This window comes from Calonectris borealis, chromosome 2 (genome assembly GCF_964195595.1).
Source record: "Calonectris borealis chromosome 2, bCalBor7.hap1.2, whole genome shotgun sequence".
Classification (NCBI taxonomy): domain Eukaryota; kingdom Metazoa; phylum Chordata; class Aves; order Procellariiformes; family Procellariidae; genus Calonectris; species Calonectris borealis.
The window spans coordinates 125,294,728-125,322,540 of record NC_134313.1 but is presented as its reverse complement, the minus strand read 5'-3'; the positions used below and the strand labels follow the sequence as shown (position 1 = coordinate 125,322,540).

The 27,813-nt window shown below is 42.9% G+C and overlaps 1 protein-coding gene across 2 annotated transcripts; it reads left to right on the top strand.

Moving 5' to 3' along the window:
* Nucleotides 1-566: 566 nt before the first annotated feature.
* CMTM7 (CKLF like MARVEL transmembrane domain containing 7) lies at nucleotides 567-27,618 on the top strand. 2 transcript variants are annotated; one of them, XM_075143366.1, is made up of 5 exons: nucleotides 567-791; nucleotides 22,522-22,695; nucleotides 25,506-25,604; nucleotides 26,650-26,731; nucleotides 27,090-27,618. In XM_075143366.1, exons 1-5 carry the CDS (start codon nucleotides 633-635, stop codon nucleotides 27,101-27,103), a joined length of 528 nt encoding a protein of 175 aa, XP_074999467.1. In that variant the 5' UTR covers nucleotides 567-632; the 3' UTR covers nucleotides 27,104-27,618. The 2 variants fall into 2 exon arrangements, with proteins under 2 accessions (XP_074999467.1, XP_074999466.1); XM_075143365.1 differs by lacking the exon at nucleotides 27,090-27,618 and having other exon boundaries at nucleotides 26,650-26,764.
* Nucleotides 27,619-27,813: the final 195 nt, after the last annotated feature.

Sequence of the window (27,813 nt, the reverse complement as noted above, 5' to 3'; positions counted from 1 at the left end):
GTTGTGTGGGAAGACGCCGTTTGCAGCTGTACCTCCACTGCGAAGCACCGGAGCAGCTCCTCTCCAAGAACATCGCTGGCAAACTTGGAGACGCCGAGGGGTCTTTTACCGTTCGAGTAAAACTGCTAACCGCTGTGGCGGCCGGTTCAGCGCGGAGCTTCCCCTCCCGGGACCCCACCACGTACAGTGAGGCGTCCCTCTCCCTGCTTGGAAATGTTCGCCTCGGCCTCTATTTTCACGTAACCCAGCTGCAAAAGGGGGACGGCTGGGCGTCCCGCTGCGGCTGCCGGGTCGGAGCCGCGGCGCGGCCACCCTTTGCCTGCCCGAGCGGGGCTCCTGCGCCCAGCCGCCGGGCTTTGTCCCGGGCCCGGCTTCTCCTCCGCCTCCCTGCGCGGGTGCGGCGCCGTCTCCCCCGCGGGAAACCCCCGCGGCTTCTCCTCGCCCGCCCCCTCCGTGGCCCCCGCCCCGCGGCCGCGCCAGCCGGGGAGCGAGGGCGGGCGGGGAGGCGCCGCGCTCCGCCCGGCCCCTGGCAGCCCCGGGGCGCCGCCGCCCGCCCCTCGCCGTCCCGCCCCGTCCCGTCCCGTAACCCTGTCCCGGGCCGGGCGGCCGCGAGGGGAGCGCGGGAGGGAGCCATGTCTCACGGGGCGCGAGTGATCCGCACCGGGGTGAGCAGCGGGGGGCCCGCGGCCCCACCGGCCGCCACCGCCTCCTCCTCAGCGGGCTCGGACGCGGAGCTCATAGACGGCGCCTATTTCCGCTCCTGCGCCGGCATGCTGAAGGTGGCCCAGATGGTAAGGGGCGAGCGGGGCGGGGGGCGGCCGTTGGGACCGTTGGGACTCTCGGCCCGCGCGGGCGTCGCAGTCACCCCTGCTGGGCGTTTCTTTTGGCGACGGGTCTGGAGAGCGTCGTCGGGGGGTGCTAGGGTCGCAGCTCATTGCCATTTTGGCCGCTGCGATTTTACTTCTCAGCTCTCGCAGCTCGCGGGAAGAAGAAAAGTCCAGGTTCCTCAGGCAAAGCGGAGCGTTAAGGTCTGTCAGAAGCTGCCTTCGCGGTTTCCTAAGCCAGCAATGCGCGCTTCTGTTCGAACGAAGGCATGTGAGCCCGGAGTAACGCTGCTTGCTCGAAGTACTGCATGGTGTTATCTTGGTGATGGTAGCTAATGGTAATGATTAGTATTAACAACTTTTTGCCATTAATAATAAAGGTAACACTGTGCTGTGAAAGCGCATTGTGCTCCGGTGGAACACCTCATTCCTCAGCGCGGGTAAGTTTTTGGGTGAAAGCGGGGCCAAGGGCCAGCGCCGACAGTGGGCTGGTAAGGGTGGGCACCACGGCTGAGACTGCTAGTCCAGCTGGCTCTGTGCCCTGTCACTCCAGGCAGTGACCCAGGGAGGGATCTGGGAGATGTATGGCTGAAAAGCAGAAATTCAAAAGAAATCAATAGCGGAGCGCTGCCAGGATTTGAGCTGATGCCTTAACTTGACTCAGTGCAGAAAATTTTGCACCATCCAGATGCAGCGAAGATTAACAGATGGATAAGCTCTTCCCCATTTCTGTAGCACATAATTGTCCGTGGAGTGATTTGTCAGCTTAATTCCAGTAATGGCAGTGAATAATGGCTAGGAAAGAGCGTGGAAGAGAACATATAGCGATACCTCCTCACATACATTCTCATCCTGCGAAAACTTGTACCTCGACAACATTTTATGCTGGAATTGTTGCCTTCATTTTTTATAAACCCCAATGCCTTTTTTTTCCTCCTGCCTTTATTTGTCTAGTCATCTTTTTAAACTTGTGTAAGTTATTAGCATCCAGAGTCCTAAATTGACATTAGAAGTTAGGAATCATTTTGTTCTAGGTTGCTGTGGAGTAATATCAAATCCTAAAGTTTCTCTTTAAAGGCCACCCAGTTTCTTCTAGTTCATTAATAGCATCAGCTGCCCTTAGAAATGAGCCTCGGTAGCCAGAGGCATAATTGAATGTGACTGGGCATGGCTACCTGCACCTGCTGAGCATTTGTACTGCACTCGTGAGACATCAGAGTTGTCCCTCACCAGAAATTCTGTTCGGTAGGAATACAAACAGTTGTCTGCTGCCTTCTCTTTGCTTGGGTTGTTCCCAAACCATCGCGTGGATCTGGAGTATCTTTTCAGGAGACAAATTACATTCTTTTGAGTGTGTGCCTACATTGCAAATGAACCTGTAGTCCTAAAACGGTAGACTTGTGCTTTGCTGGTTAGCTACCGCTGTGGAAAGAACAGTTCCTTTTATGGACTAGAAATACCTAGTCCTCTCTGCTCTCCATCCTGCTGTGGTGTCACCACAGTTATGATATGTGACTCTTTTAGCTAGCATAGGCATGCTTATTTGTGCTGAAATTTCAGTTTTTGGTGCACTTATAAAGTGTGTGTGTATACATACTTCACATATTTTTATTTAATGTGTGTAAATCTATGTAATTTTATGTAATGCTTTACATACTTTACATTAAGTAATATTTTGTCAGTGCTGTTCAATATCAAATTCATCAGAATTTAAGTAGGGGCTTTCTGCGGTGACTTTAACAGAAGTTAAAATAATGTAAATTAGTTCCCCTTAGCACTCTTTCAGCTTCACCTTCTTACATTTTTCTGCTTTCCAGCTTGCCTGTAAATAACATCAGTAGGAGTTACCTCAGGTATCCAAGGAACTTTGGGCAAATGAACATCTTTTAATACAGTATCACAATAGTGTCGTCTTCTCAAACAATTCCCTAAGGAAACTAAACATTTGTGCTGCAGTGTGTAGAAACAACCAGGATAGGTTAGTTCTAGATTAACTCCTGCACCCAATAAAATACGGAGAGCTAAATATTTTCACAACTCTCCTTTATCTCTTCTCAGACAGTATTTCTACTATATCCATGGGTCCATTTGTATTAGCATTCAGTTCTTCTAGTAAGAAGTGGTTGCAGTATCTTTCTTTGAAAAGAATTCTTTATGCTAAGTCTATAAATGTTCCTGCATTAGTGTTAAAGTGGCTGGTGGGACTGCAGTCTCTTACTAAGAAGGAGAACCATTATGCTGGCAGAGGACAAAGGTAAGGTCTTTTGGGTTAGACATATATCACACTAAATTGCGTGCTGGGCCTCTGAGTGGTTGTGGTTATGAAGAGGGAACATTACTGTTTCTGTTTTCTCTTTCTTTCTCAAACCCTTTTACCAAGACATAAATGACATGAGAGAGAACAAGAAAGAAACATTTCATCATTTACTGTAATGTAAAGGGCTGTTTGCAGTGCTTGCAAGCTAAAAAAAAATTTGATTGTATGTGTATGTGCATGAAAACAATATGCTATGGAAATTATATGAAGGAAATAGGCGATAATGTTACAACTGGTTTTCTGTAAGAAAGATCGTAACACAAGGGCTAAAACTCAGCGATCTTGGACAAGATGAAGAGGTTGTGTAGCAATCTGATGATTAGTTGTTACTAATGTTGCAAATGTTACCAGGGCTTTCTCTTCAAATTCTGGGTGCTGTGGTGTCTAGCACAGAATGAAATTAGGAAGTAAAAACTGTTTCTTGCCTGTAAGCCTACACAAATTCCTCTACTATTTTGCTGGAGAATTTCTTTAACCTTGCAGAATGATTATAGCTTTGAAAAGATAATGCATTTCATGCACTGAGTTCCTGGCTTTCTAATGCTTAGGGAATGGTCTGTAAATATTTTGAAAATAAAATGGAGGAGAAAACATAGTTCTGTGACTTGTGTATTTTACACTGCAGTAAGACAGTTTGAAAGCTGTTTTTCATGTGTGAGTATTACTAATGTTAGTAGGGGCTCCATTTTCAAAATCCAGTCTGAATTGACGCTCTGATTTTAACAGGAAGTTATGAAGTATCTTCAACATCAAACCCACTTCAACTGGTTTAACTTGGTGGTGATTAATATAGCTTTCACTTTTTCTTTCCTTTTCTTTTTTTTCCCCCTTTTTTTTTTTTTTGTATTTGCAGTTTTGCCAAGATCTCTTATATTCATGGCTATACATGCAGGATCGCGTTGTGGCCACCTTGGTTCTAAAGCAGCAATGTACTAAGTGTGTGAGTGGGTATGTATCAGTCTGCACAATACACTTGCACCAGAGAAGCTGAATAACTTGAATTTTAGCCAGCTTGGCAAAATCGACACACGTGGTAATCTTCAGTATGCCACACTAACTGTGTTGATTTGTTTGAAGCATGTTTGCTCTCTGTCCATGCTACCGCTGGCTTGTTTTATTGTAAGACTTTCTAGGAACCTATGTTACTTAGCTTGGCGAGTTCTCAGCAGATGGGTTCTTGGAAGCCTTTTGAGGCATCCTGTGCCATTAGAGACAGCGGTATGAATTTGCATCCATATTGTCACCATGGTGGCTCAAGTGGCAGCGTTCATAGATTGAAACAAGTCTGATTCAGCTGAATTTCTTGTGGAGCCCGTATGTGCCTTTTGTATTTTTACACCTGAAGTCTGGAGGATGCCACAGACACTGTATTGGGCTGGGTCCTGCTTTCAGCACAGCCCATGTTTGACAGTGGAGCCTCTATAGGTATCCCACCATCTTAGGCAGTTGGCTGGTAGGAATGGCTGTGATTGTATCACCTGTCCAAAGTGTCTGATGCAGACATTTGCAAGAGTGTGACCAATACAGACTGAAGAGAGAAAAGATGTGTTGAAAGCTCACACGTAGAGCCATCACAACATAGCACATGCTTGTGTAGGTCTCTCAGGCTTCTCAAACTGTTCTTGGACTGTTCCTTGTTTCTGGACTCGGAAAGGTGCAGAGGTGGCCCATGGCCTTTTTTGCCTCTCTTTCACCTCCTTCAGGTTGGGCCAAGCTAACCTTGACCACAGTTCAGACTGAAGGCGATTGTTCCCACAACAACACTGTTGTTACTGAGCGGACAATAGTTCTGGCACAGTAAGCACAGCCTCAGAATACAGGGTGTTTCAAGCTAGAAACAGTGCTGATTGTTTCAGCTCAATATGAACCAGGAAAGAGCAGTTTCACCAGGCAGAAAAGAAGAAAATCAAAATTATCTTAAGGCTGAAGAAAAAATTTACAAAGAATTGCAAGGTAAAAAAGGATAAACTCAATAAAAGTTGACTTAACAACATCATTTTAACTTGTTAAAAATGCTAAGGCAATAGTTAAAGCTTTTCTGCGGAGTATCTATTTAATTTCCAAAGTAAGTCTTGACAAAAGCAATTACATACTTGATAAGCGAATGGCCAACAGGACAATCTGTAATTCTGGGTAACTTTGAAGTGTACTGAGACCTCTCTGAGTTATTTGTATACTAACATACAGCTGAATAATAGTATTCAAGAGAATATTAATATGTCTAACACTGAAAGCTAGAAAATGCTGGTAGTTAGGTTGCTGGAGCCAAGATCAATTTCTGAATGTGTTGGATGATATCAGTCAAATTTACTTGGAAGCTAAATTCAGAAGAAGTTAAAATATGAAATGAAAGCAAAATCTGTTAGTGGAAGAAAACAATTCCTAATCAAAACCGTTGATACAGGAAAAGGAAATTCACAAAAGCAAATGATGCTTGGAATGATTTGAGAGCTACTCAATCTTCTAACTTGATCCTGAGCCTGAAACATCTTTCTGTCTGTGGAGGTGATTGAAGTAAAACATCTAATTCTTTGCAGCAGTGTATCAGTGACGTATGATTTTGCCCGTATGGTAATAATGCTGCTCAGTCAGAAGAGAGGGATTCTGGTGATATGCAGAGGTACTGAAACTGTAAGGCTGTCTCTGGGTCCTGTGTAGACTGCACTTTCAACTTTCCCCTACTATCACTCTGTCTATAGTTCTTCCAAAGGAAAATAATGGCCAGAAGTAACAAGCTTGGTGAAAGTTGCCAGATGCTAACCTACAAGGCTTAGATTCAAACAGTTCTGTGTTCTGCTTGACGTTTCATCTGGCTGATAACAGAGAACATGAAAAATAATGCTGTAATAGCTATCAGTGATGTCATGACATATTATACAAGAAGTCTTATTTTGAGGCATGCCGGAGGCATTTTATGTTTGCAAAGAAAATAATAATTGAGGAAAACCACCCCAAGAATGTGCAGGTGTCTTCAGTCTGCAGCTGTGTGATAAACTACTGGCTAAGCAATAAGAAATGGGACATGTTTTTTAGCAGCAAATTTATTTTCAGTCCAAGGTCAGAGCTATGTGTTGTAGGTGCTAATTATTTCTGTTGTTCTGCTAGAAGCTGCAGTAAAAGGACCTTGCTTGGCATGCTGAGTAAAGAGAGAAAAAAATTATCTAAGTCTTAGGTGGCTCCAAAGTAAGCGGGAGCATTGAGTGAGGAATGTCCAAGCCCAGTAATTAAAATCAAAGGTCTGGGAAGTCCTGTTATTTCCACTCTGAGATCACTGAAACAGGCTGGCTTGGCCAGTTGTATTTTTTCCATGCCTCTGCTCTGGATGGCCATTTTACAATTTCTGCCCAGGTATTTGCGTAAGAGCCTGGAGCAAACAGTGTGTTCTCTGTGTGTTAACCAAGGAGTGCTTGGTGGTAGGCTGACACAGTTTTATTTGATGAGACAAAACTTAACAAGCAACACCAGTTCAAGGAATTTTCCCTTTCTGTCTCACCTCAATGCAGCCGTTCTCAGCTGCAGTGATGCAGCTGTTCACAGGCTTATGCAGTAAACCAAACCAGGGAACTGATGTAGCTTTACTTCAGCTCTCCTTTGGTTTTCTTTTTTTCCGTAAGAGTTTTTAGAGAACAGTGCAGCCATAGAGACTACTCTCAGCAAGAGCAAGTGTCTGGCTTATAAGGGCAGTAACTATATAAGCCTGAAGTGGTTCCATGTGCTTCAAACCACAAGCTGAGAATGTAGTCCTTTTTCTTTTTCTCTTGGGCAGGGGGAGGTTTTGTACCATCTGTTTTAATTTCTATCTCTTTCAGCAAAAAAGAAACTAGTAATTTTTCTGATGTTGAAACTGCTCTAGAAGGCTAAAAAAATAAACTCCAGTACATTTTGTATAAAGACAATTGTAGTCATTGTTAAACACTAGGGAATCTCTGTTCTGAATGTGTCAGTGAATGTTTTATTTGTATCCTAAAAGAGGCTTCCTAAAAGCACAAAGTTGGAGCTACCTTTCATTGCTCATTTGACCCATCCATTAGGATTTGTTGCAATACATTCATCAGCAACCTGAGTGCATGTAGTGGTCTTTGTATAGAGGTGATTGAACAAGGGTTAGCAAATACATTTTCTGAAACAAAAAAAAAGGAAATGAAGCCTAGAAATTTACCACATCACCTGAGGTGTGTTTAGTATGCTTGAAAGAGCAGAGTGAAGTATTGGCAGTGGTTTCCTGGCACATTTGTTTTACAGGAAGTTAGATTTGCAAATGTCATTTAAAAATCTTAATCAGGTGTACATGGTGTCCGTGGATAATAAGATGTGATGAAAAGCATGGATTCTTACTGCTCTATGACTTTCTTTTAAGACGTGCAAGTGCGGTGTATTCCCTGTCTTCACTGTCTTTGGAGATGGTGTCCCTTTGAACATCCTCCTCTCCTACCACAGAGAAACAGAAACCAGGGAATCGGTTCTTTCCAAGTGTGGTCTCCATCTGCTCGGAACCTATAAATGAAAAAGAACATCTTGCCAAGCATCCTCCACTGGGTTCCAAGGCTGTAGATGTCGGAACAATTCGTTGTGTCTCATTGTGATCCAGTAAAGCCGTGGCCGTACCTCAGTGAGGGCAGTATACCTGACCGTGAGGCTCTGTTAGGTACCTGCTCTGCATTACCGGGGTAATGGAGTATTGTCCCCCAAAGCCAGACAGTGTTTGCTTACTATGAGTAAGTGTTTCCTCCGCTCCCCTCCCTGGGGAGTCCTTGTGAGGTATTCGCTCAGTACTGCGGCGGAGTTGTCCCCTTTGCGCTATTGTTGTGTCATGTGCGCTGTGGCCTTGTCCTCCTATTTTGTGGTGAGATGTAAAGTATACAGCAGCCAGAAATTGCTACCTTCTGTACGCAGAGATCAAACTCTAAAATTGCTGTGATTTCCTTTCACCCACCTCTTTTTTGCGTAACTCAGATTCTTAAGGGATCATCACGGCTGAAACAACTCCCTGCACTGCGATGCTGGTAATTTGATGAATGTAATGGCGAGTACAGGTATGTCTGACTGGTCAAAGCGAGGTGACTGCAGCTTTCAAAGCCAAAACAAATTTGGCTGCTGTTCTTCCAACGCTTATGGCTTCCTCTCCTGCTCACAGCTTCCCTTAAGGAAAATGGAAATGTGATGATGACAAGACTGAGAAGCTGCTTCAAGGGGGAATTTTCGTAGAGTGTTTTTGGTGGTTTGTTGTTTTTTTTTTTTTTAAATGCCATTAGTAAGTTCAAGAAACAAGTACTGACTGCTGGGGGAGAAGTATGCTGTTAACCCGAGGTGACCAGCAGCAGCTGCAGAACTACAGAACGACTTAGCATATTTTCCTGCAAGCCTGTAATCAAGCTCTGGGAAGGCCACTTCGAGAACTCTCTTACCTGCTTGGAAAAAAAACACAGTCCCCAGCTGCTGCTTGTCACCTGCTGCTAATTGAGCCTTTTGTAGATTGCTTGAGTGAAGCTTCTTAGTAGACACAGGAGTGCTGTTGCAGCGTGTTTGAGAGGCCTGCCAGTCTCCAGGCGGTCACTGAAAGCTGTCACCTGCGACAGTGCCACTGGGAATCTCATCTCTTCTCATTTTTTCCCCTCATTCAGCACCCTTCACTTCTCTGGCACCTTGCCAAGCATAAAGTGTTTGCACTTAGAAAAGGTTGTTCTTTTGTGTGCTAAGGCCCAGTCTGATCCAGCAGCCAGGTTGTGTTGATGCCGATTGGTCTGGAAATTGTCATGATGTTAGCATTTTTGGGAACTCTCACCTGTTTTTTGCTGATAAAAATTATGATGTGCCAGCACAGCTAACAACGTGGACTTCGCTGATGAAAACAAGTCCTCCTCTTATTTGAGGAGACCTTGCTCAAGGCTCCGTTATCATGGCTAACAAAGCCTTTGCTGGAGATGACAGATACGAACTTTTTAACTGCTGTCTGTGCGACTGCCAGATGTCAGTGTGGTGTTCTCTGGGGCAGGGAGAGATACGGCAGGTGTTAACTGAAGATTGAAATCAGTCAAGCAATAAATGCCTCAGACAATGAGAATGGGTTGTGTTGTGAGCAGCATCTGTAGGCAAGTGATGAACAGATTGCTTGCTGAGGGTTAGCAGGCATAGGCACTGAGACTCATCTGAGCGGTTCGCAAGGTATTCCTTATCTCGGCAACAACTTTCAGGAAGATGAGATTGCATATACTTTTTATTTTTTGTGCATCTAGTTTGATAGGTTACTAGAATGATTGTTGCCATGAGGTACTGGTTTTGTGTTATATGGTCCTATTTGAGTTTTAAGTAGCTGTATGCTGTTAGATATGTATTGGATATCCAGGTCAATGGGGAAACTTTGCAGCTTGCTGTGCAGAGTTTGTGGGTGTTTGTCAATAATAAACACTGTGTACCCTGGGCTTCAAGCAGCCAGCCAGTCTGAGCCAGGCTTGGCTGGTCAGCCAATGTGGGCTCCTTCTCTGTAGGTGGTATTGCCATGCATGGTTGGTAAATCCATTTTTAGACAGCCATGAACTTTATCTACGAGAGCTCTATAGCTCACAAGTAAGGATTAAGCTCTTTCTATATTGTATATTGTTGACAATATGGAACTTTATTGACTATTTAAAGGGCAAACAATACAAACAACCCAAACAATATATCTGAAAATGGTTCAGAACAGTGGTTTCAGAGGTGCCTTGCTCCTACAAGGAGCTCTTCTTCCCAGCCAACTAAAAGGAAATATGGCAGGTAAGGTGGGCAATCTCCTGCCCCCAAGGAGGGCTCCCTCTCCAGACCCAAGACTGGTGAACTCTGTTGCTGCTTTTGCAGCAACAGCCTCAAAGGACAAAGTTCTCCAGCAATGTTTACATACCTTAGGTGTCTTTGTACCTCCATGAGCATGTATATTCCTGTACATCATTGTTGGATTCCTTTCTGCCATCGAGCCACTTTTCTGCCATTCCTTAAGACAGCTCAAACCTCTTAGTTTTTAAGTTCTACCAAACCCACTTTTGTTGGCCTACGGTTCTGTTCTCCTCGTGGTCCTTTTCTTTTTCTTGCCTCAGAATACCTTGGGTGCTTGAGGCAGTCGTTCTCCATTTACACAAACTTACCCACACTGTGGACTGTCTTCTCCTGTCATTCTGTCTGACTTGGGTTTACCAGACCGAGAGAACAGTTAACATGGCTCTCCAAGAGGATCTAGATGTTGGAAGTGCTTGCCTTGCAGAAGAGAGAACTAATAATCACAGCTTGCTGTGCAATTTCTGAATCTGCAGAGATTTTGTTATATTTATCCCTACATTTTTGGTTGCTATCACCAGATCCTCCACTTCTTACTAGAGGACCCTGGAGATTTAACTCTCTTACAAAGTTTTTTACTTCCTATAATCTGAGTTGTGATATAGGGATTCTCCCTATTAAGCAAGATAGATGGTCTTCTACAGTGGAGTGAATTACAACAGGAGCCACATGCATGCATGCTTTTTGCAGCAATCGGGTAGTATTTTTCTAAATGGGCAATTGGCTTCATGGTGTGGGACACAGTTTCCCAATGAGCACCACAACCAGTACCTTACCTGGGAAGAGGGCAAAGAGCACAGGCTGAGCCAGTGATTGTATCTGTGCACCTGCAGAGAAAACCGATTATAGAGGATGTGTCCCTGCTCTTACCTGAAACAGCAGGTTCATCTGTTTGGGGATTATGACTTGATTTGAGACAGGAGTGGGTGGCAGGCTAGCTGTTACATGGGGGCTGTTGCCTCCACAGAGAAGTAATACCTTATTAATAGGTGCACAAGCTACGTGCTGGCAAAGTATAGGGTTCTTCTGGCTTTGTCCAGAGTAGTACCTTCAGTCATTGCAGGTGTCTAGAAAGATATAAGCGCCTCTTTGAGATTTAGAGGGAAAGCACCTGTATTTCCCAGAGTTAAAACCCTGCTAGGGCATTTGCTGAATTTAAAATTCTGTTCCTATCCTTTGCAAGCATGCTAACAGTCAGCTGTGCCATTAATACTGTTTTGCAATGAGTTTCATGTGTTTGGGGAATTGTTTGTGACTTGAATATGGCACTTGTGCAATGTTACTCAATTATCACTTACATTGCTGCAGTATTTTAAGTGTTGTGTGTGCATCTTTTATGTAGATTGGAAGAACTTACTGATAATGCTTTTACAGTTGGAATGTTTTAAATTTAAGTTGATTTTTAAAACAAATCTCTTAATATTGGATTGGAGAGAAAAGAAATAAAATTATGAGATTGTTGTTGGTAGCAAACTTGTATTGTGGGGGTTTTTTTTAATTAATTCACTGCCTGATGAAAATATATAGCATATTCTTTGCCATATAACTGTAAAGTCCTCAGCTTTCAGTTCATAATGTACAGGATTGTATGGTGTCTTTCAGTGTGGTGCAGTGGTAGTGCAGGCAGCTGTGGGGATTGAGGCAGGGAGCTAGTTAAACTGGCAGTGGTGGGATTGAAGTATTGCATACACTGTGGTCAATGGTAGGCAGGACTTAATTGTAGCTAGTCATTACAAAGAATTGCCTGTTTAATGATCATGGCTAACACCCTGAACAAGGGCTCTTTAATAATGTCACTCATATGCTGGTTCTGTGATTACCCCACATCCTTTTCTACCACTGAGGCCTGTGCCTGAGCAGATGGATAACTTCTTATTAATAGATAAAGAATACCACTTGCTTGTACTTAGGATTGTCCTCTTATCTGCGTAGTAGAGGGTCTGAATAAGATTATTTTGCCTTTTCTCACCCTCCCACCATTTTTATCTTCAAATAAATAGCCTGTGGATGGGAGTGCACAAGAGAAGTCACTTATCAGAGGCCACTCAGCCTCCTTATTTTAGCAAAGCAGCCAGACAAGAAGGAAATCTGCCCAGACGCAGGGGCTGAGAGATTATTGTGCAACCAAAGACTGACTGCTTCACAGAACCATGCACTTGAAGGCTGCTGATTTCATCTGTCATTAATGAAGTTTTAAATGGACTGGGTTTTTTATCTTCTTTTTCTAGTAGGGGTTTAGCTGTTACAGCTCACATTTCCAACACCGCCCTGGAAGAAGGAAATCTCGATTACAGCAGCAGTCAACATTGTTGCTTAAATTAGCTGAACCAGTCTTGCATGAACTACAATTGTAACCTTGGCCTGCTCGTCACTCATCTTTCTGTTTTGGGAAGCTGTTCCAAAAAATTGTTTTATTCTGTCCAGAAATATGTATTTAATAATACATGGGTGTTGCTTCACTGTGTTGAGGTGTAACATCAGAAATACAGAGCTGCAGTCAGTGACATTTCTCCAGGGCATGGTTATCCTGATTGGCTCGCTTAGGGATGGAAAATTCCACTTAACTATCTTGGCTGGTGTCACAAGCTGGAAACTTTGACTTTTTTTTCGTTCAAATACAAAAAGCATTTAGCTCTTATTATGTTGGTTTTTTAAAAAGGCTGTGATAAAACTGGATATGAGTCAGTGCTGTCCCTTGCTCCAAATCTGTAGACAGTCAGTTTCTGTACTATTGCTTGCACTAGAACTTGGGTAAGTTTTAAGAGAGTGGAAATCAACCAGTTTTTATCAATTTCATGGATAGTTCTCAGAGTCCTCCTCTTTTCAGATTCAGGAGAAGGGACATTAAAGCAATACAAAGGTTCATCAGTGCTCCAGCAAGTGCAATGGAGCAGCTCTCCTCTCAATGCTGTTTTACAGCATCCAGGGGAACAAAAAAAGCAGTTTCTGTCTTTTAGAGGGTTGAATTGTCAAAGGAGGATGGAAAGGAAAAGCACTTTCAGGTATTGCCAACTACCAACTGGAGACTGGTAAACCAGAGCTGCTGCTTACAGTCTTTGTACAGGTGTAGTACCATGCTGAATCCTGTCCCCTGACCTTTTTCCCCTAAATGGTGCTAATTTTTAGTTAGATAATTGCAATGCTTGTCCTGATGCAAGGGAGTGGGGAAGATAACTAGGAAACACTAAAAGAGAGAATTATGGTGCATTCGCATGTATAGAGGTAAATTTGGATGGGAGAGAATGAGAGATAGAAAGGTCAAGAAATATGGAGTGTAATGTAGGGAAAGAAGAGGAAAGGGGAATAAAGAACAGAAAAAAAGGAAAGGAAACACTGGAGACAAAAAATTATAGTACAACTTCTTACAGGAGAATGTAGCAGAGGGAGTACAGTCAAGACAGAAAATATTTTGACAAAAGAAAGTGGTTGTACATTGCATGGCAAAATAATTCAATGAAAAGATAATGCAGTGCTGGGTGGATTATACATGACAGTGTGTGTGTGTGTGTCTCAGTATTATGGTAAATCTTTGAGATACGAGTTATAGTATTTCTCTAAAACTGGGCACCTTCAGGCAATTTTTCTTCTTATAGACATTATCTTTCCTCCTTGCAGTTTAGCTGGCATTTCACATCTTATTTCTATATAGAAAAAGAAAATTATTATCCATTGCTAAAAGTTACACAGTAACACAGCAGTTTCAGCCTGTCAGTTCAGGGTATGATCTTGGGATTTGCAAAAACCACGTTCAGTTCCTTTCTACAATGAAAGTTTTTAATACTGTTCTTTGTACTACTGCAGCAGCTAGAAGTCCCAGGCAAGGAGTAGGCCACCTGCAGTGGATTAACCCCAGCCAGCACCCAAACACCCACGCTGCCTCTCACTCACTCCTCTCTCCTGCAGGATGGGGAGAATATAGGAGGAAGGCAAAAAGACCCATGGATCAAGATAATGACAGTTTTATAAGGAAAGGAAAAGCTGCACACACAAGCAAAGCAAAAGGAGGAATTCATTCACTACTCCCCATCAGCAGGCAGACGTTTAGCCACTTCCTAGAAAGCAGGACCTCAGTATGTGTAATGGTTGCTCGGGAAGACAAATACCATAACCATGAACATTTGCCCTTGTACCTCCTTTTCTTGAGTTTTTATTGCTGAACACGGCATCATATGGCCTGGAATATCCCTTTGGTCAGTTGGAGCCAGCTGTCCTGGCTGTGTCCCTTCCCAACGTCTTGCCCACTTGCAAGCCTGCTTGCTTTGGGGTGAGGGGAGGGAGAAAGAAAGCCTTGCTGCTGTGCAAGCACTGTTCAGCAGCAGCCAAAAGATTGATGCGTTATCAACACTGTTTTAACCACAAATGCAAAGCACAGTGCCATATGAGCTGCTGTGAAAGCAGTTAAGTTTATCCCAGCCACACCCAGTACATCACCATTGTACGGGGTGTTGTACAGGCACAGTGGGAAAGGATAACCCTTACTTTGCAGTCATTAATCAAATTGTGAAAGAACAGCTGGATACGGGCAAGTGATAATGTGCGGTACAGAACAGTCAGGAATGGTCAAGAAAGTGAATAGTAGCCTTAGCATTAATGATTGTGCTTCCAGTTAGAAAACAGTTTATTTGCAATATCTTGTGTGTGGTGGTTTTTTTGCAACGCATGATACCAAAGTCTACGGTAAGTAAATAAGTGACAGTCAGGAAATAAATACCAATTCCCATTTTACAGAGAGCTAGGACTCTCATTTTTATTTATCTTGTGTGGTGTAATGGCAACAAATCAAGCAACCAAAGCAACCCCCAAAAGACCAACCTTTTCCTACTCTTTTACTTGTTCTGTGGCTTCCTCCTCAGATGTTTTAGGGCCATTCCCATACATATTTTCACCCATGCTTGCTGTTACATCTGTGATCTGTTGATTGTTGGTTTGGGCTTTTTTGGGGGGAGAGGCCGTGGGTTTGGGTTTTTTTTAGTGGGCATCTATTCTCATTTACACTATAAAGGAAAACAGTCATCTTGACCTAGCGGTTTATTAGTGATGCTCAATATTTTTGCATTATTTTACACCTCTGAAGTGTTTTGAAGGTGAAAAACTTCAGCACAATGCATGTGAAGTCTTTATTAGCCCTCATTTGGCAAGTGGGGGAGCTGAAGCAGCAAAATACATGATTTACTGAAGTTCAGACAGTAAGATGGCTACAAAACTGGGGTCAGAACTCATGAGCCAGTGACATTCAATTCCTCCCTTGTTGTGTCAGTGTTTGTCTGTGGAAATGTATCTCTAATGCTCAGAACATTAGGCTTTCCTTTAGAGTAGGTAGTTGTCAATATTGGAGATTATGCTGGATTTATGTTTGTGCAGGTAGCTGTGTCTGAGGAAAATTTAGTTCTCTCCAAATGTTACAAAAGAATTAAGTATTGGTAATAAAGCCAGAGCTTTATTTATTACATCCGTTAAAGCAGGACAGTAGAAAAAGATCATACAAAGCACTTGCACAGATTGATTCTTGGGTTATAAAATTGTTCTGTGGTCAGACAAACTATAGTCTTCTACCACATGATCAGAAAAAGCTTAGTAGTGCCAGCTGGCCTACGGGTACATGGAGGGCAAAACAAGTCCTTTCTTATGTTATGGTTCCTTCATGCACCCTCAGGGCACTTGTGAGGAAAATCTGTAATCTCTTCTGTCTGCCCGTTCCTTGGAGCAGGTGATTCTCTAGTAAGCTGCTTTGAACTTGCCAGTTTGGTCCAGGTTCTTCTATCTTTGCTGGTACACTCCAGCACGATTGTATTAGTGGAGGGGAGTCCAGCCTATTAGTCCTGAGATGCAGGCAGCTTTTGGGCAGTTGCACGGTGGCCCATGTGACTGGCGACAGACTGGAAACGGCAGGAGGATCTAGCCACCAGAGAGGCTGAGGATTGTGTTGCTGGCTTGCTGTTGGTCCCAGCATCATGCCCAGTGTAATCCTGTGAAGCTAGGATGTTTGGAGCCAAGCTTTCTCTGTAAACTAATTGCATCTGCAGGACTACAGCCAGCCAAGAGCAAGTGCGGGGAGTTAGGTGGAATCCAAACCATCTGAAATGAGGAGTACAACAGCATCTGGGCTTGATGCCACAGGCCTTTTCTCCAGTGTGCATTTGCCCTGGGAGTAATTGGAAGTCAGATCTTCCTATAGGCATGATTCCCTCTCCTTTCCTTAAGAAGGTGTTGAATTTTCCTGCAGTGGAAGACTGACTTCCTTGAAGTCTTGGTACACATTTTCCTAGTTTTTTACTGAGTGTAATCAATGACCAATGGACTTTGGATGTTTGTTCTTCGACAGGGACAAGAAGAAACAGGGAGGAAAACGGCTGATTTTTAAAAAGGAACAGCATTTCCAGGGAACACTTCAAGTAGCATTTTATAGCACAGGGAAAGAGAATTTATCACTCTCATCCAGTCCTTCCTTATCCTCTCTACCTGAGAGGTACAGAAGGAAAGTGTGCCATTCTGAGCAGGTTGATGTCATCTCTATGGGCAGGAAGGAAGATCCAGGGAACTACAGGTTGGTCAGCCTCACCTCAGGCCCTGAGAAGGTGATGAAGAAAATCCTCCTGGAAAGTATTTCCAAACACATGAAGGACAAGAAGGTGATGAGGAGTAGTCAGCATGGATTTACAAAGGGGAAATCATGCTTGACCAGCCTTACTGCCTTCTATAATGAGGTGACTAGTTTGGTGGTCAAGGGGAGAGCTGTAGATGTTGTTTACCTTGATCTGAGTAAGGTTATGGTCTCCCATAACATCCTCATAGACAGCTGACAGGGTATGGCTTAGATAAGTGGGCAGTGAGGTGGATTAAAAACTGTCTGAATGGCCAGGCCCAGAGGGTTGTTGAACAAGGTCCTTGGAGGCCAGTCAGTAGTGGCGTACCCCAGGGGTCAATTCTGGGGCCGGTACTGTTCAATATTTTCGTTAGTGACCTGGACGATGGGGCAGAGTGCACCCTCGGCAAGTTTGTAGATGATAAAAACACTGGGAGGAGTGGCTGATGAGCCAGAGGGTTGTGCTGCCATTGAGAGGGACCTTGACAGGCTGGACAGAGAGGAATCTCATCAAGTTCAACACAGGGAAATGCAAAGTCCTGCGTCTGGGGATGTCTGAGGGTAAGCCCCTGCACCAGTACAGGCTGGAAAGTAGTTCTGCAGAGAAGACCTTGGGGTCCTGGTGGACAGCAAGCTGGCCATGAGCCAGCAATGCTCCCTCGTGGCAAGGAAGGCCAACAGCACCCTGGGCTGCTTTAGGAAGAGTGTTGCCAGCGGATCAGGCACAGGTGAGGCCACATCTGCGGTGTTGTGTGCAGTTCTGGGCTCTCCTGTGCAAGAGAGACTTGGACCTATTGGAATGAGTCCAGCACAGGTCCACAAAGATGATGAAGGTTCTGGAGCATCCTTCACATAAGGAGAAGCTGAGAGAGCTGGGACTGTTCAGGCTGGAGAAGAGAAGGCTCGGGGGATCTTATTAATGTATATAAATACCTGATGGGAGGGAGTGAAGAACAGGGAGCCAGATTCTTCTCAGTAGAGCCCAGTGACAGGACAAGAGGCAATGGGCACATGAAAGTCAATCTGAACATCACAACATGCTTTTTCACCGTGAGGATGATCAAACACTGGCACAGGTTGCCGAGAGAGGTTGTAGAGTCTCCATCCTCGGAAATATTCAAAACCTAGCTGGACATGGTCCTGGGCAGCTGGCTCTAATTTTCCTGCTTGAGTAGGGCGGTTGGACAAGATGACCTCCAGAGGCCCCTTCCAACCTCAACCATTCTCTGATTTTGTAATCCTTGCTGTAAGCATGAGACACATAACTGGATCACACCTTACATTTCCCACATGGCTGGGACACATGTTGTGCTGCTGCAGCCCCTCTCTCACCCCCCCAGTGGGTGGCTGATTGGCCTGGCCCATGCCTGGCACATTGAGCGAGTGGTGTCATAGGAAGGGGGAGAAGGCCTTGAGCCTTGTCCTCATCACTTAAAGGCAGCAGCAACATAACCCCTGGCCCTTCTTTGTTGTGAAGATCAGATCTGCCAGCCCCTGTCCCACCTCCCATTAACATCCTTGAAAGATCTGTACTTGTTCACCCTTTTTTAGGGGCCATGAGTTGGCTTTTGAAGGAATACCATATGAGGAAAGAGCAAATTATGTTTCATTTTTGGTAGAGCTGTGCTCACTTCAAATCAGAATGAAGTTTAGGCTGGGGAGCTCATTTCAGTGCTATTCAAGAGCCCACATTTTCCACAGGCATGTTAGAGAGGATGTGGTTGCCTCGTCTTCAGCTCAAAATAGAGGCGAGAATGCAGACTCTTACCATCTTTCTTTTATGATATCTGTTCTGTCTGGTAAGGTGTTGAGTGCCTCCTGGCAATTGCTGACTGCCTTTAGTTCATGTTGGCTTCACTGTGAGATAGTTCCTGATATATACCAGCGTTCCTAAACACGCTTCATGACTCACTTCAAATATCTGGTCCAGTGGAAAGTCAAGAAGTGGATTAATTTAAGCCGATCAACTTCTGTGAAACAGAGTAAATACGGAACTTTATTTAAATCCAAAAATCCCTCCTTGGAGTTGATTGATGCATATGTTCTTTGTTTTGCTTTTCAGAAAAGCACTTAAATAGTAGTGTCCTGCAATGTGTCCCCCACCCCTTTTGTAATGCAGGTCTGAAGCCTGGATATATTTGGTGGAGCATATTGAAATCTTCTAATGAGACTGACCATCATTTGAGCTGTACTTCTGGTCTGACTGGCTTGCTGGCTATGGGTTACATGTCTGCTGCTCTTATAATCTGTGAAATATTATATTGAAATGGAAATGGCAGTGCTCTCATTTTTTTGTGCCTCTAGCTTTTATTTTCAAGATACATTAACCTACTCCCCTGAGCACAGATGCATAAAGAACACTCGTAATATCTGATAATTTTATTGCTTTGCCATTCATTTCTCTATCTCTTTCTCTGTGCCACAAACTGACTTCTAAGATATATGTTGAACTGTATCCTGGACAGTTATGTATTAATCATTTTATCGCTCAATTTCAAGTTCTCTGGAAACAGGAATTACAGGGGGAAAAAAAAGATACAGTCATCACTTAGTATATCATGATAAACTGATATCTGATAAACTGAAGGAACTTTGGTATTTGTCACTTCTAAAGGAAAAATAATATTATGTGGCTCTATTTCCTACATTTGTTAGCATTCTTTTTCAACAGGTGAGTTTTAAACTCTGACTGTACCTGCTAGCCAGGCAGGCAATATAGTGTGGCAAACATGGTATAGCTTTATATAAAGTTACTGATATTGTCCCCTTTGCACCTGTCCTGTGAAATAGCATTATGTGCCTCCGATCAGAGCACCTCTTTAGAAACTGCATGTAAATCTCATGTTGTGAAATTCATGCTAAGAAAGGAAATCTTTGAAATACCTCTTGCCACACAGTGATTTCTTCCTACATATATGCTGAGGCACATCTAAGATCGAGGAAGGGAGAATCTTTACTAATTGTTTTTGGAGTTGTTTTAATTGTGAAGTACGCTTGAAATGGACAGCATGTTTGTTCAAATCCACGTTTCTACCCATTTTAGGAGTTGAGCAGATTCTTCACTGACTGGTTGGTATCTTGTATCTTCTTATTTCCGAGGAATATAACACCTCAGATGAATTTCCTGATCTTGTCTTTGGATGGCTCATATTCTTTTTTATGCTGCTTCTCAAATTTTTATACCTTCTAACTGGAAAAAAAAAACTTTTATGCTTCCATGAAGTTGAAAGAACTAGGTCTGGTTTAAACGAAGGCTTTTTTTACCAGCGCATCTTATTACTTGGACGGTGGTTGTACTTCAAGGATCCAGTCCTTCTTATCCTTTGTACACAGTAAAAAAACTGATAAAGTTAATGCTTCAAGCATGAAATGAGCCAATAGGCAGATTTAATACTTCTGTGAATTAGCGCTTCCTTCTTGATTTGTACAGTGTAATTGAAACTGAGTACTAATTATTGTGAAGGCACCTGAATAAGGGAGACCTCTTTTAGCCTTTGGTGGTTAGAGAAGTGTTGTCCTCACCCCATCTTTATCCGAGAGCAAGATTCAATACTTGCCATGAATTCTTGTTGAGTCTTCCTATAGAATGAAATTTCATTAAATTTAATTTTCATTTTCTCATGAAAATAATAGCTGTGTCTTGCATCACTTCAGGCATTCTAGATTATAGGGTAAATGGCCTGCTGATCTCCTTCTTATTGTTCAAGTTATTCAACAGCTAAGTCAGACAACTCTTTGCTTAACTGATGTTAAGATTCAAGGAACCGAGATGGATGTTCTGCGGCAGCCTGAGCCAGCGTGGTTACTGGCTGCTGCCACCCTGCCTGCTCAGTCCTTCCTATCCTTTCCCTTGGAGTCCTAGCTTCTCCCTCACACTTTCTGGCTCACCTGACCCTGCCTTGTGTGATGGTAGAGTCAGAGTAAAGCTATTTGCTTTTTTTAGTAGTTCACTTTTCTGCTGGCTTAGTACACTGAGGTGGCTCAGCACAGATGAGTGGAGGAACCAGTCCATGACAGGGAATGAAATCAGGGTGAGAAGGAGAAGATGACAAAGGCCATGGCCCTTCATGAAACCACAGCTTAATGTAGACCTGGTGTATGTAGACATGGATTGGACAAAACTTCATTAAAATTGTCTCAGAATTGAAGAAGTGGGCCAGAAGTCTTTAAATGCTGTATTGCGGAGAGCATTGCTTTTTTGTCTTCTAAGAAATGTAGCATCTCAGAAAGCTCTGCCATGCACAAGATGCAAGACTTTTGTGCATTTTGGATTCCCCAGTGGCTAGGCTGTGAGACCCAGAGAACAGGCATGGTACAGACAGAAGCACTAAACATGCAGGATGCTGCTACGGTGTTACGCTCCCAAACCAGAGGGCAGGAACATATTTGGGGAGACAGGGACTGAGCAATGCATTTTCCATGGCATTTTCAAAGGCATATGTAACCTCCATTCTTGAGAAGCATTGAGCATGATCCAGCCCTGCACCTCAAAGTCCTGTCTTCCCTACCCTATATCTATTACAAAGGTGGGAGGAGATGTAGGCTTGGTCTAGTGCAGAAGCCTGTCACTGGCTTGGGCTGAGCATCACTTACAATGCTAATATCAACTACTTGGACTACCACAGTAAAAACAATGGAGCAGGACGAGATCTAACAATAGCTTAGCCACTTCTGTGGGAAAGGATCCTGGAGCACTGACTTTCCTCTTTGGAGCCACCTTTTTGAGGTGGTTCACTGTCGCGACATTGATGTGGCTATTTGGATGGAGTTTGGCCAAGGTGCAAGTTCTTGTGAAGTTCTTACGTGTGTCTAGAGCTTTTGGTTGCACTTGGGGATGTGTATGTTTAGCCGGTCTGCTCAGAACCGAGCAGGTGAAACTCAGTTAAAACTACAGCAGGAAGAATCTAAGCTATGTTGTTTGGGTGTTGGTGGTTTTTTTTCCTTTTAATCTTAAGGAAATTATTCTGATAATGCATGCAGTTGGTGAGGAGTTTGGAAGATGAGTGTGCAGGAAAGGATGGTGCGGTCTTGAAGTGCTGGCTTCTTCAGGTAGCTTTTTAATGTCTTGGAGAAACACTTAAAATGTGAATCATTACTGCTCCTGGTTGACTTTGGATGAACTAAAAATCACAGTGGCTGAAAGCATGCACTGACAAAGTCTGTAATAAGAAAATATTCGGGTATATCCTCGGTAGATTTATTTTTATCACCCAGGCTAGCCAGGCTGGTAGAAACAGCAAGATTAGTAAAATAAACAAGTAGCTTTAGACTAAAAAAATAAAACAGCTTTTGTGCTTTGCAAGCCTACAACTGAAAAAAGTTGTACAATAATGCTTTATAGTTTTATATGACAATGTTAACATATTGAAGCTTTATAACTATTGTATTGGGGGTGGGGTAAATTAATCAGTTCTTCTAAATGTTTATATTATTTGTTATGATACTACCTTATAGTCTGCTAATACTCCTGCTCTGTAGGTGGTAGAAAAGGAAGGGTAAAACTGTTAGCTCAGTTGCAGCCAAGTCCTCCGATTTTGCGTGTGAGAACTCTCACTAAATGGAAGTAAAGACGCATGTGTTCATGGGCACCTTAATTTTTACAGCTTTCAGTGATTTCCCTCTGAAAGTCCATGGGGTTTAGATGCTTCAGTTGCTGGTGCAACTCCAGGCATTCAATGCCTCTTCTCTATCTGAGACTTCTTGTGTGGTACATAGAGACTTCTTCAGATTGGATTCTTCAGGCTGAAACTGCTGCTTTCCTTCTAGTAGTTGGCTCTTTCCCTGCTCTTAATGGTTGTTTTAGCTTACTTAACAGCAAATTTTAAAATATTATTACCATACTCGTTACTTTGTCCTCCATTTTGTTGGGTCCATCCAATTTACATTAGATATTTGTCTTCTGTTTCTAAGTGCCATTTTGTTGTGTTTAAAATCTTCTCCACGGCCCTCTAAGCACCATTGTAAAAATCTTTATTGTGCCTTTTGCCTTTCAGATCTCCCTGCTGGTTGGATTCATCAGTGTAAATAGTTCTCCGTGGACGAATTACAGTGCATACAGCTACTTTCAGATTGTCACCATGTGTGACTTGGTTATGATTTTGTTCTTCTACATTATCCACATTTTCAGAATCTACAGGAAGCTCACTTGCGTTAGCTGGCCACTTGCGGTAAGTCTGGGTTCCTTGCCTCTCTTGTGGGTTGATGTCTCGATTATTTAGTCCATTTTCTTGTGCTGTCACACAACGGTAGGCTGTCTTTCACGTACTTCGTTTTTGCCTTGTATACAAATCCTTTTGTTGCTTTTGTTACTAGTATTCAATTCAGCAGATGCTGTAATTGTAAGGTTTTTAGCTGATTTGGATCTGATCCTGCCCTCCTTTACACAGATATAAATCCAGATTTACTCCAGGGAAGGCAATAGTGTTATTCTGAAACAGTTGAAAAGAAGCTACTGATTATCAAGCCTTCAGCAGATGGGCCCTAGCTCAGGTCGTTTATAGCAGCTAAGGGATTGCTGGAGTACCAAATCATAGCATTAGTATTCGTGTACTACATCCTGTCCCAAAATAAAGTCTGCTAGTGCTATTTAAGTCAAATGTGTCCCTTTTTGGTATGGTTTTAGGTAACTTAAACAATAGCAAGAAATAGGAGCCTCAGCCTGATTGCCATAGCCTGGCCATTCCTGGGATATCCTGCAGGATGTTCCTGCCTCATTCCCGCATTTCCCTTGCACATCCATCTCTGATATCCTAGCAGAGAACTAACAAGCAGCACAGAAAATGCGAGACCTGAACTTCCTCAGTAGCTTTGGGTCAGGTCAGCTAACTGAGTTCTGCGTCCTAGTGTGGGATGACAGATTTTAATAACCTCTTAGAACATAGTGACACATAGTGATGCGTTGGTTCTACAGAGGACCAAAGGGATGGGGAAAGCCAACTGGAGAGATATAGAGGGATTTTGAAATCCAAGAAGTGATTGGATGGTGTTTAATGGAAGCTATGTAAGCAGTTTACAGATCTAAGATAACGGTTTGTCCCATCCATCCACTTCTAACCAGAGAGAAAAATTTAATTTTCTTTTTAGCTGAAGAATATGGTTAGACTTGTGCCCCTTTTTATTTTTTCAAATGTGTACCACCATTATCTGTCTCTAGAAAGTACTTCTTTATCTAGAGATAATACAGATACAGGGATTGAAATAAGATAATAAATAACAGTTTTGCAAAGCAGCATTTAATGTGTGCATTGCTGTAACAGGACTATGCCATTTTGACCTCTGCATAGGCTGCATTTGTTTTTTGTTGTGTGTTTAATCATTCCTAAATGTTCCAGAGTCACTAGTGAGTTTAAGGCCCTGCAGTTTGTGGCTGCTTAACTTCAGATAGCTTTATGGGATGTGGTGCTTGAACATTGCTGCTCTTTTACAACCAATCTCCTTTTCAGTCATATACTTAAGTATCTTTAGAACAGAATAGGAAGACCTGTAAGAGACTAGTGTTTGGCTGAGTTTCCTGGCAGAATCTCTACATTGCGATCAGGGGTGTGATTTGCAATCAGTAAAGTCGCAGTGGTTCAAGAGGTTGTTCAGCACTGACACCTTTTAGAGCTGGGAAGTATTTCTCCAGAGGGCACTGTCCCGGCCTTGCCAGGGGTTGGTTCTCCACCTAATTTAGCCTTTGATGATTCTTTTGCACCTTGGCCCATCCCTCACATTCCTCTAAAGTAGTGGCCTGTGTACACTGCTTTATTTGGTGTCTCGAAGGAGGCAATGGCATGCCTAATTGTGGACTAGCCAGAGAAGCCTCCTTACAGAAATAATTTGTTCTAGCAAAAGCAAGGGTTGACATCTTGATTACCTGAAACAAGGTTACAAATGAGGAAAGTAAGTTGCAGTCTCAGAACCTACTTTATGGCAAAGATCCTCCTCAGCTGTTTATCAACACCTGAGCGGAGGGAAACTGTGGTATGGTGTGATAGCCTATTTCTCTTCTGGGATTTCCTTGAACAATTTCCTTTTGGGGCTATATTCTCTCTCCTTTGGTTTGAGATGGAACCTCTCCTCTCCCTTATACATGGCATTTGCTTGGCTTGTGCTGGTAGTGCAATGTAAAGTAAGCAGATACCCTCCTGCGCACCCCACCATGCAAAAGAAACAACCCATGTTCAGTTTGCAAACACCCATATTGGTTGCCATAAGTTTTGTGAGGATTCGAAATCTAAATCCGCAGATAACCCCTGCTTGCAACAAGGTAAAATTGACTCCTGGATTGATACTCGTCACACTAGAGAAGAGCTTAAATGTGGTGGCTCAGTGCTCTCTCAGAAAAACCCATGGCATCATGTTTTACTGCAGGACAGCTGCAGCCACCCTTACAGGCTTAAGAGCCTGGGTGTTGGTTATGAGTGTCTGCGTAGTTGTGCTTTTCGTGGCTTCCCTCATGTTTCCAGTCTTGGTTGATGTAAGTTGTTAGTAAATCCAGCAGTAGATCCGCTGCTTACTTTCTAAGATTATCAGAAGTAGGAGCATTTGGTTTTCCACTTACGCCATTTGCTGCCATTTATTGCCATTTCATATAAGCTAGAGAAATATGCCCTCAAGGCTTCTTCCTTCCTCCAGAACTGTCTCTTTAAGTAAGGTGCATACATGATGCAATAAAGATGTTTCACCCTCAGTAATGTACCACGTTGAATGGAAAGGATTGAATCCATACCCAGTAAGTAGATCTTATTCCAGTGACATTAGTAGACCTGAAGATTGGCCTTCTCTCCTTTTTTGAACAGAAAGTCAGGTATGGTACAAAATCTACTCACGAGGTGTTTTTTTTCTTTTTTTTTTTAGCTTTTTTTTTTCCCTTTTGACTGGTGTTTTGTTCTCTGGGTTTGAGTAACCTCTGCTGTCTTGTTTTTCATTCTAAGGCATATCAAAATGGTTTCCTGATAAGTTTCCCTTCTGATGCAGGCTGTGCTTGTCTTTACAGGAGTTTCTTCATTATTTAATCGGTACAGTTCTGCTTCTCATTGCATCGATCGTAGCAGCATCCAACAGTTACAATTTCACTGGACTTGTGGCTGGAGCGGTAAGACTGTGTTTATTAGTCTTGACACTTTTTTAATTGCAATATATATTAAGTAGGGCATTGGAAATCTATTACTTGTAATTTTATTTTCTTACAGACTTGCCTTGCTTGTGTCTTGGTTGGGTGAACTACCTTCTAGCTCATTTCAGTGAAAGTTCTGTAACACAATGCCAACAAAAATATTTTGTTGTGAGACTCCAGACTCACCACTAAAGTGGGTATTTGTCCTGTCAGAGAGTTGAAACCAAAGGCTCCTGCTTTAACTCATAGGAACTAATGTATTTAGGGGAAGAATTAAGACAATTCCGTTTTGGCAAATGGCTGTTGTAGCAGCTAGAAGTTACCTAAAGGATTTCACCCCAGTCTTCGGCTTTCGACGCCTCCTGCACCTGAACAGAGCCCTGTTCAAGATAATTTCTCCTGAGCTAAAACCCACTGGAGTCCTGGGCTGACTTAGTGGAAGATACTCTCTGCCTTCTCTGCCTCTGTTGGCTGGAGGGCTTTACAGAGAGAGGCATGACTTCTGAGTGTGGGCAACAGTATTTTCATAGCAGCAGGACCTGAAATACAACTCCTCCAGAATAAAGAAATACTTTCAGAAACTTAGTCCCGATGATGCAAACGGACTAGAAGACTTACCTGACTTGTTTATTTGGCAGATGGCAGGGAAAGACTTGTTTGAATGGGGTAGTAAAAGAACAGTAATCAATCAGAGGTGTTAGAAAAAGTCTTTTCTTTGTTGCAGAATCCTAGTGAGAAGTCTAGAAGGTGAGACTTTATGCTGCTGTCCAGCTTTTTCTCTCCCCTTGTATGTGATTCTCAGTCTAACTTTCAGTCATTGTTTTGACAAGACATAAGCTGCTATAATACTACGGAAACTTTTATTTTTTTAGTATATTGGCAGAATGGAGTAAGAAATCACTTTTTTGGGTCTGTTAACGTCATAAAATATGTAGCTGGATATACAAGAGTGTCCATACATTCATGGAATATGTGTCATCTAATGTTCTGTAAGTATTTGTGGGTTGTTTGTTTTCTCATCCAGACTTTCGGGTTCCTCGCTACGATCCTTTGTGTTTTAAGCATATGGTCATCCTACAAGGTTTCGTGCATCACGCAGTCAACAAGTAAGTATCATGCTTAGTAACAGCCAGAATGCTTCCCAAAATGAATATTTATATTTTCTGCCACAGGGCTGTGTCTACGTGGAAGGATTTATTAATGTCCTGTTCCTTGTTACTCAAAATTACTCACAAAGCAATAATTCCATATTTTCTGTCAACACAGACGTATCACAGCTACTGACAGCTGTTAACAACTAACTACAAGAGCAAAAAAACTTGCTTCTAGCAAGTAGTGAATGTATCAGTGCTTTCTCTTCTCCCTCCCCCATCCCCTACCAAAAGAAGGTTTCCTGTGTATTTCTTAATCAAGTAGATGAATTCGTTTGTGGCAACGCAAGTGATACTGTCTTCCTTTTCAAAGATGCATCTGTATGACTCCTTCATCTCCGCAAGACGTCTGCCTTACGAAACAGGTTACCAAAATGGAGCGTCCACTACTGAGGAGAGAGCATGGGTATTTTGTGACTAGCCTGGACAGCCAGTAGCTTTTGAAGATCTACTTGAATGCCTATGCAAAACAATGTTGTGAACCAAAGTTTTTTTGCTCCCCCTACTTCCCCTCCCCCCAAAAGAAGTTTATAATGGAGAACCTGCTTTTTAGGAGCTTTACAGAGAAAGACAACTTCTGTCTTACAAGCTGGTTATTTCCAGCTATTTGCAGTAAGTGCATTTAAAACTCATTTGGAGAGTCATTTGGCTCTCCTTGTAGAGGGATGGAAAAACTGTTTCTGATTTCCTCCTGTTTACAGAAGGGAAATCCTGCAAATTCCTACCTGATTCTTAACTTCCAAGGACAATTTGTTTAATGAAGGAACTGTTACAAACTGATTTGTGCCTGGATAAGCTGACCCAAGTCTTTGTTACCTCTTTCTGTCAGAACTGTGGACTTTTTCTAACATCAGGTCAGTCAGGATCAAAAATTATGAACTGCAACTTGAATACGTCACTGCAAACACTCCCTCCTAGCCCCAACCATACGTGATGAAATCAGTTTTTTTCTCCATGAATTTTTACAGGTTATTAACAATCAAAGATTATTCTTAAAAACTTCCCTCTGCCAAATATAGGAAAATACTTGGCCAAGA